The following is a 9,409-nucleotide window of genomic DNA, read 5'->3' as shown; positions in this document are numbered from 1 at the left end:
TAAAACAGACAGGGCAAGTAAATTACAATGTCAGGCCGTATGATAAAACATACAAAACATTTTTACGAGGTCTAACAATGAAATAAAGTAATATTAATTAATTTCTACACTATTTTGATAGGTTATATTGGAGCTAAAGTAAAATTAAATTGATAAACCTTATTGTCTGATATTTTACTACATTTTACTTGGGTAGATTCCATTTGTCACTTTCACAGCAAAATTAAAGGCAATTAAACCGTTCATTTTTGTATCAATCCTAAAGCTTTCAATATGGGACTGAATTTTAGAAGAGTATGCCATGCATGTGAAGAGTCCATCGTTTGTGTAATAGATAAAGTAACTTGATGCCCCCTTAATGAACTACAGCTTTTGGCTTCAAGTAATTAAATACAACAAAAATATTTGTAATTTATTAAATATGATAAACATAGCATTGATTTCCAAAGTAAAAATCGGTGTAAAACTGTTCTTCATAAATGTAAATTTAAGATATGTAACACATTTTTAGAATTAACTCAAAGTCTGAAAGTGAGAGTGGTCTTTGGTTCAATTGTAAGAAACTGAAAAAGCAGAGCAAATCTTACAGCCAGTTTAACTTCCTGGTTATATTATTAGATTTGAGTAATATAGCTCTCCCTAGTGTTGGATCTCCTTATAGCTGCAGAAGGAAAAGGAGGAAATGAGTGATGCTTAAAGAAATAGATTTACCTTCTAGTGAGCTAAATATCTGTGTGCACCAATTTGGGGATCTGTTCAGCATGTTCAGCTTTTTTCTCTTTTTGCTTACTTTTTTATGTTTGTGTTTTTTAATGTATTCACTTATATGTTCCCCTTTAACATTCATAGTGTGTGGAACTCTGATTTAGTTTTAATTAGAAATATTTAACCAGCTGAGGACATTTGCTTACATCTCAAAGTACTTAAGAACACTTTGGAATATTGGGTAAATAAAATTGAAATATGGGGGGTTGTTTTTCTTAAATTCAGGGGCTACACAAAACAATATGTCGCCTATTAATTAAAGAGAAACAACAAATCATAGTTTATAGTTAATTTCTAGAAATATCCACCAGGTCAATACAAAATAACTGATGAAAAATATGTTTATAGATACTTATCCAAATACCATAAAATAAATTAAATTCTGTCTATTAAGTTCAATCTAAATTGATACGCATACATGCAGTGACTGGCCTTTTTACTTAGATTTACAGATTGCTCTTTGTTTTATCGATATTTTACATTTTCATACTGTTTCTAGAACATTTTTGAGGTATCCACTGCTCTTCTATATTCATGAACACAACACACACTATTTTGTTTATGATGTAGAAATCAGCGTGTTTTAAATCAAGAAGAAAGAAAGCCATCACTTACTGGATATTTTAATTTAATTTCCGAATTGCATATTAGTAATGATGGAATGGCTAAACAGCATTTATGTTGAAGTGAACAATAATATTTGCAGGCCTCACGTCAAAACAGACAAACCTATGAATGAATCATCCTGACAGTCAGCTCGTCTAATAAAACATGCTATTAATTTAAGTCATAATGGCATATTACTGATCAAGAGAGTGATCATTACAATGCATGATACTAGAGTAGCATCCACAGAATTACTTGCATTCATATTGTAGCTTATTTGTAGGATACTACCACACATAAGAATGTTCTAGAAAAGCAAATGCTACCCAAACTTCAAAATGTATGAAATGTGACGATGAAACGCCTTTTCGCCGGTATGTAGAGTGGCGTGTCATTGCACCAACTGCATTCATCAGTGTTGCTGACTGACAGCCAATCAGGGTCGGCGGAGTGGTGGACAAGGCGATGACGTTGCGTCAAACTGATGTGTGCAAATCAGCGCCGGACAGCGTGCTGAATGAAACCAATCAGCGCCTTCCAGCGAACAGCTGCTTAGCCAATAGCAGGCCTCCACGACAGAAAAGCAACAACGGCTTATATATGGAGAAAGCACACTTCTGTCAGCATCATTCAGAACAGGCAAGATCATAGAGGATACGCAAATCATTCGGAGGGAACTTGACTGGATTGATTCATTGTCGAGGCCTTTAAATCGTTGATAACGTTGTAGTAACGGTAAGTACATAAACCTGTGTAAATATTATTGTAGAATATTGTGACATTTCGTGTTCCACTTAGCATAAATGTTTTCCAAATCGTTTCATGTAACCAACGTATAACGCTAGCAAAGCATTGACAACTATACAGTCTCTTTTTAATACTGCAGTTGCCATTTAAAAAAAAAAAAACGTAATTTGAATGCAGGGAGACTTTGTTACATTTTTATTCGGTCTTCGTTCTTCTATGATATTGACTTGTGCACTAGCCAATAACTGACATTAATGCTAATATTTGTTTGAGATTAAGACTATTTATCCTGTTATTCCAGCTTGTAATTTTACTTGATGATTTTTATCCCCGTGCATTTGGTTGTAATGGTTGTTTCCTGTCTCTAAATGGTGGGCAACGACTACAAACTTCTATTGATCGGTTAAGGAAGGAGGCCTCGTGGTGCATTCCGGATACTTAAATAGTCTTATTTTGTCTTTTGTAGCGTTTTCCTCATTTCTGCGTCCAGAAAAAGAGAAGCAACGATGAAGCTGTTGTGGCTTGTAGTGCTTGTGGTCGGCACCGTGCGTGCTGATGACGACGAAAGGAAGGACAGTGTGGGCAATGTCATAGGAATTGACCTGGGGACAACCTACTCATGGTAATGAATTAAGTCATATTCAAAATTTCAGACACCTTTGAAATGTTTCTTTTTTTTTTCCTTCATTGAGATACCAAGAAGAGTACTCAAAACTAACCTCTCTTTAATTTTCAGTGTTGGAGTCTTCAAGAATGGACGTGTGGAGATTATTGCCAATGACCAGGGTAACCGCATCACCCCCTCATATGTGGCCTTCACCAGTGAGGGTGAGCGTCTCATTGGTGATGCTGCTAAGAATCAGCTGACCTCTAACCCTGAGAACACAGTCTTTGATGCCAAGAGGCTGATTGGTCGCACATGGGGCGACTCCTCTGTGCAGCAGGACATCAAATACCTGCCTTTCAAGGTGAGTTTCAACTCTTAGCTGTTGCAGTAGTGGTCATAATTGAAGGGTTTTTATTTTATGTTCTCCAGATTCTTCTTTTTTATTTTTTTTAAAACATTCATGTCCTATTTTAGGTTATTGAGAAGAAGAGCAAGCCCCACATCCAGGTTGACATTGGCGGTGGCCAGATCAAAACCTTTGCCCCAGAGGAGATCTCTGCTATGGTCCTGACCAAGATGAAGGAGACTGCTGAGGCTTACCTTGGCAAGAAGGTGAGAGACGTTTCCACAAACCACTTGATTTAATTCTAGTTTCTAATAAATTACTGAAACTTACAAAAATCGTTTCCTTTTGTGCTCAGGTCACACATGCTGTGGTCACTGTCCCTGCCTACTTCAATGATGCTCAGCGCCAGGCCACTAAGGATGCTGGCACCATTGCTGGTTTGAATGTCATGAGAATCATCAATGAGCCGTAAGTATTTAAACAAAGTGTTGAAATTATAGAAATATTTTCCTCTCTTTTGTATAATACTAACTTCTGGTTTTTGTTTGCATCTAGTACTGCTGCCGCTATTGCTTATGGCCTGGATAAGAAAGATGGCGAGAAGAACATCCTTGTGTTCGATCTGGGCGGTGGTACCTTTGACGTCTCCCTTCTGACCATTGACAACGGTGTGTTTGAAGTGGTAGCCACCAACGGTGACACCCACCTGGGAGGTGAAGACTTTGACCAGCGTGTCATGGAGCACTTCATCAAGCTGTACAAGAAGAAGACCGGCAAGGACGTGCGCAAAGACAACCGCGCTGTGCAGAAGCTCCGTCGTGAGGTCGAGAAGGCAAAGAGGGCTCTGTCTGCCCAGCACCAGGCTCGTATTGAGATCGAGTCCTTTTTTGAGGGAGAAGACTTCTCTGAGACCCTGACCCGTGCCAAGTTTGAAGAGCTCAACATGGTAAGTTCAGTCTTCTTAAAAAGCTGCACGACAGTAATGCAACAAGGTTTCTCTAAAGGGGCTTACAACTTTTCACTTCTCTTCAAAATCCAGGACCTGTTCCGCGCTACAATGAAACCTGTACAGAAAGTCCTGGAAGACTCGGACCTGAAGAAGTCCGACATTGACGAGATCGTGCTTGTTGGAGGCTCCACTCGTATCCCTAAAATCCAGCAGCTGGTGAAGGAGTTCTTCAATGGCAAAGAGCCGTCCAGGGGCATCAATCCCGATGAGGCTGTGGCGTACGGAGCTGCTGTCCAGGCTGGAGTGCTCTCTGGAGAAGAAGATACTGGTAAGTTTTCTTTGGCTTAGTTGAAATTGCTAAACATGATTAAAATGGCTAGTGTTTGCTCATCAAAAAAATCTTTCTGTCCTTGCAGGAGAAGTGGTCCTTCTGGATGTGTGCCCCCTCACCCTTGGTATTGAGACTGTTGGAGGAGTCATGACCAAACTGATCCCCAGGAACACTGTTGTGCCAACAAAGAAATCTCAGATCTTCTCGACAGCCTCAGATAACCAGCCTACTGTCACAATTAAAGTTTATGAAGGTAAGAATTGGACAGCACTCCAAATATATGAAATTTTAAAATTGATCATGAATGTAAAATGTTATAAAACCCTAATCATTTACTAATTATTTTTTTTCTTAGGTGAGCGTCCTCTGACAAAAGACAACCATCTGCTGGGCACCTTCGACCTGACTGGCATCCCCCCTGCCCCTCGTGGAGTTCCACAGATTGAAGTCACCTTTGAAATTGATGTCAACGGCATTCTACGTGTTACCGCTGAAGACAAGGGAACAGGCAACAAGAACAAGATCACCATCACAAATGACCAGAACCGCCTGACCCCTGAAGACATCGAGAGGATGGTGAACGACGCCGAGCGCTTTGCTGACGAAGACAGGAAGCTGAAGGAGAGGATCGACTCCCGCAATGAACTGGAAAGCTACGCCTACTCTCTGAAGAACCAAATCGGCGACAAGGAGAAGCTCGGCGGCAAACTGTCAGACGAGGACAAGGAGGCCATTGAGAAGGCTGTTGAGGAGAAGATCGAGTGGATGGAGTCCCACCAAGATGCTGATCTGGAAGACTTCCAGGCTAAGAAGAAGGAGCTGGAGGAAGTTGTTCAGCCTATTATTAGCAAGCTCTACGGCAGCGCAGGCGGACCTCCACCAGAGGGTGCCGAGGAGCAAGAAAAAGATGAGTTGTAGGCAGGCTTGAAGTCTCTGGTTGCCCTTTTCCCTTTTAGGTGGCATTAGCATGAATTTGAACTGATGGGACTCAATAGTGAGAGGAATGGCAGGGAAGGGGTGACGATAACAAGCAACCATACTGAATTTTCTAAAAGACTTGAAAATAAACTTCAGTGTGAGAAATGTCCTTCGCTGCAAGGCGGAGATTCGTCAGCCCAGATGAGGCTTGTTGCTGCTGTTCTCAGGCAGTCCTAATGGGGGTTTTGTGAAGGGGAGGGGCTTATTTGGGTGGGCAAGTTATTAGTGGGTACACTTAGGATGGATGGTGTCTGTGCGATCAATGGTTCTGTTCACAGGCAATGCTCAAAGTTATTTATTGTACTTCTGGAAAGACACTGAAATAAATGTTTCATACAAACTATTGCAGGTTGTCTCATGCTGCATTAATTTGATACTTGTTGGATAGGATTTCCTCCAACACAAAATTCAGGGTTGGCACAGAGTGTTAATTTATGGCCTTAAATTCATGTGCTCAAATTTTACATAATAGGATCGAAATGATTAAGAATGACATTTGCAACAGAATAGAATTCTACTTGAAACTGTCATCCTGCAGAAAATTTGAATTTTAATGGTGAGAATAGTTTAAAAGGCTTATAGTAACGCTGAAAGTTGTACATTGAAATTTGAAACCTACATGTAAAAGCTGTCAAGAGTTAAACATACAGGCAGCTCTAAAAATCAGTCTGACTTCTGGAATTTGCAGAAACCGACACGAACCTCGAATTGCAATAAAAATTCACTTGACAACAGTCACAATGCAGTCATTATAAATAACGCCGTGGGTGTCCATTCCTCCAAATGCAAAAGCCAGATTGATGGTTTCAAAGTCTGGACCGCTGGTCTGCGTCCCATCTGCATTCCTCTCCCTACACAACTGCCATGGCAATAAACACATGGAGTGGTCCAGGCGGTTTGGTGGCAAATCTCCTTCAAATTTCATTAGGGTCCATCTGCTCTTCTCTGCAAACAGAAAAACAGCATGACATGTCTGGTCTTAAGAAACATGGGGTTCAAGAAAATGAAAACCAGGCAAAGGCAGTGTACCAGTATTAAATCTGTACATTGAGTTGACGGCACCGTCTACAGTCAGCCCTCCAAATATATAGATGTTTGCACCCTGTACCACAGCCGAATGGGCTGCAACGCCTGGTGGGATATCTCCTTTTGACTGCACTTTCTCCCACTTCATGATCCCTTTAAATATGGATTCCAATATTAGATTAGCCAGAACTTCCACAGTTTATATGTTTGACCTTGGTAAGAGGCTTACCTGAGTCAAGAGAATACATATCACTGAAGAACTTATCTCCAGCCATGCCTCCATGAATATAAATCTTCGAGCCAACCGCAGCTATGACGTGTCCGTGTCTGGACGCCGGTTGTCTACCTTGTGTTTCTGGCTGAAACCAAGTGGAAGAAACTGGAAAAACATTCACACACAATGCATTAAATTAGCACGAATCTTTTCTTGAATTTGTTACCGTTGAAGCAATGTTTTTTGAGGGGATGTCTTTCGTACCACACATTTACACACACTACTGAGATCAAGTTGTAGAGCTTTTGCAGAGAGCTCCACAGTCACTGCAGCAATGTCTGTTGAAACCAAAATGATATCTGAACTCAAAGCGGACTGAATTTATGGTATTCTCTCCCATCAATCTTAAAACAGTCGATTCCCCAATTGTCATACTAGATGGTTTAGAAGACGGTGTCATATAAATACTTAAACTGGCTTGATGAACAATTAGCCTGTTTTTTTTAATTTAGTTTTAAAAAGTAGCTATTATGAAACCTGTCCAATGTCACTTTCTCTTTGTAATGGACAGCAGCAATGCTATTTATATGAATACACCTTCCTCTGTTTAGAAAAGACTAGATGCAGCAAGGTGGTTATTAGAGGAAGTTGAGCAGCATTATGTACCTTGGACACTTATTCAACTTTGTACAAAGCTTAAGGAGGTGTCACTCTCCTTTATAGTCAAAAACTGCATGCCTAACATTCTTTCCTTTCATACTAGCATTATGGTAATTAGATCCACTTTATCCACTTATAATCAGAATTTGTCAAAATCTTATTCTTTACATGGACCCTCCTTAAAGTCCTCTGAAAGAACTTAGCAATTTTTTTATTTTTATTTTATTTTTTTTTTTTTACAAAGTTTGTGATTTTTATTGGATTCATTTAGCATCATTTCATATATTCCTCAGCATTCTTTGCAAAACACTGCTCATTATGATTATCTTACAAAGCTGGTTCTTTGCTCTCTAACCTGTATCAAACACATGAAGTTTGGCGTCGGAGACGGGTGCAGCGCCTGCTTCCCCACCAGAAAACACATACAGTTTGTCCCCTATGCAGGCTGAGCTGGTGTGGTACGTCCTGGGACTGGGAAGCTCCCCTTTTGCTTCTACATTTTTCCACTGAGGCTCCTTGTCTGGAAACAAAATAGACTTTACTATTTTTACAGGAATTATAAACAACTGCTGATTAGAAGAAAAGCTTAAGACAAGATTTACCAGAAAGCTGTAGTTTCTGGATACATTTGCGATTCCCCGTCTGCTGTGCCCCACCAAACACCCACAGGCACTGTGGACAGCTTTCGGACACAAAACTGCAGTGTTCATATCGGGCTTCTAAACCTTTCCAGTCGGATGTGATCCATTCATGATTATCTGGAAAAGAAGAACAAACATACAAATCCAGACTTTTGACTTTTAACTTGAAGGAGGCACTAGTCAAGTACATAAATAATGTTTTACTTACAAAGTCTAAGTGCTTAATGCTTTATAATATGCTTAGGCTTTAACAGGTATGCATTAAAAACTGTTCGCGGATATTTTTTACCTAGATTTATAGCATATGACTCTGAAAAACTGCCACTGGGATTAGCTCCCCCAACAATAACGATTCTTCCTTTTCCACCATCTTCAGAGGGAACAAATGTGCAGGTATGACCCACACTAACCCCTGGAGTGCTTCCACTTGGTATCAATGAATACCTGTTTACAGCAAAAAGGATTTCAGAAAAAACAAACAAACCAAGAGATCATTTCTATTCTTACATAAATAGTACAAATGATAAATTTTTACTATATATACCAGATTCCTTCTTTAGGTCTATCAAGCGGGTCAAGCACTGGGAGAAACTCCATGGCACACAGTGGTGAAGTTAAGTCAATCTGGCGTTATTTATTCTTCATGTCTGCTTTGACCATTTTCTGTGTAGAACGTTACAGGAAGCATTCACAAAAGCTCTTACGTAAAAACTTAGCACAAAACAAAAAGTGAAAAAAAAAAGGACTGGCTTTTAATTTTTTTTTCTTTTTAAAACAAGAATTAGATATCAACTTTAAAACACTGTTGAAATTAACTTAGTTTAGCTAGAAAGCTCCAGGTGGAGACAGGAATAACAGCACGAGTTTTACCAAGCTTAGCATGCGAAGCACTTCCTTCACACCTAACTGCGGAGTGCGGAATAAAATGAGAATAAACTAGTAATCAAGATCATTTAACAGTTCTCTGACACTGTTCATTAAGTGATGCTGTTTACATAGTTAAGTAAAGATAAGACGTTTACTCACCAGCGTAAATATTCTAATTCAAATCAGGCATGAGCTTTAGGAAACATATTATGCGTAGGATTTTGCGTTAGCTACGCTATTTGGTCTGATTCAGACGTATTTGTCATGGTTTCGTGGCGCGCATGCTCTGTTAATTGCTTCGCTCTTTTTCTTCCTTTTGCTCTTTTTCCTGCTTCTTCTTTTATGGCGGTTGGAAAGCAACGTATTGATGTGCATTACTGTCATCTACTGGAGTGGAGTGTGGACCGGGACACTACATGTATATTATCCCACAAAAAAAAAAAAAAAAAATTCTATATCCTCTCTATTAATTTTGTCGTCTTTTCAGTAGAGAACAAAAATATTCAGAAGTGGAAAGTTTTTTCAAAAGATCTTGTAATATTTAACTGTAATTTATTGTCTTGTAGTTTACATACTAATTCCCTTCTCTCAACAGAATATTTGGAACAGAACAACAAAACATGTTTTATTGTCTCTTCTTGAAAACAAAAAATATATTTTGTTGGATGTTTT

The 9,409-nt window shown here is 39.4% G+C and overlaps 2 protein-coding genes across 2 annotated transcripts; one reads left to right on the top strand and one right to left on the bottom strand.

Moving 5' to 3' along the window:
* The first annotated feature begins 1,973 nt into the window (after positions 1 to 1,973).
* On the top strand, positions 1,974 to 5,672 carry hspa5 (heat shock protein family A (Hsp70) member 5). Its single transcript, XM_015000946.2, has 9 exons — positions 1,974 to 2,106; positions 2,585 to 2,740; positions 2,855 to 3,086; positions 3,200 to 3,337; positions 3,427 to 3,539; positions 3,627 to 4,017; positions 4,111 to 4,348; positions 4,437 to 4,604; positions 4,707 to 5,672. The coding sequence occupies exons 2-9, from the start codon at positions 2,625 to 2,627 to the stop codon at positions 5,267 to 5,269; spliced, it is 1,959 nt and encodes a 652-aa protein (XP_014856432.2). The 5' UTR covers positions 1,974 to 2,106; positions 2,585 to 2,624; the 3' UTR covers positions 5,270 to 5,672.
* Positions 5,610 to 9,043, bottom strand: rabepk (Rab9 effector protein with kelch motifs). The gene is made up of 8 exons (XM_015000948.2): positions 8,897 to 9,043; positions 8,415 to 8,533; positions 8,160 to 8,314; positions 7,832 to 7,987; positions 7,585 to 7,749; positions 6,585 to 6,734; positions 6,359 to 6,508; positions 5,610 to 6,274 (listed from the first exon to the last, which is right to left on the bottom strand). The coding sequence occupies exons 2-8, from the start codon at positions 8,465 to 8,467 to the stop codon at positions 6,051 to 6,053; spliced, it is 1,053 nt and encodes a 350-aa protein (XP_014856434.2). The 5' UTR covers positions 8,468 to 8,533; positions 8,897 to 9,043; the 3' UTR covers positions 5,610 to 6,050.
* Positions 9,044 to 9,409: the final 366 nt, after the last annotated feature.

The sequence above is a fragment of the Poecilia mexicana genome, unplaced genomic scaffold (assembly GCF_051168715.1).
Source record: "Poecilia mexicana isolate PSO_F unplaced genomic scaffold, ASM5116871v1 scaffold_12, whole genome shotgun sequence".
In the NCBI taxonomy this organism is placed as follows: Eukaryota; Metazoa; Chordata; class Actinopteri; order Cyprinodontiformes; family Poeciliidae; genus Poecilia; species Poecilia mexicana.
Note: the sequence above shows the minus strand (reverse complement) of the source record. Positions and strands in the feature narration are given on the sequence as shown.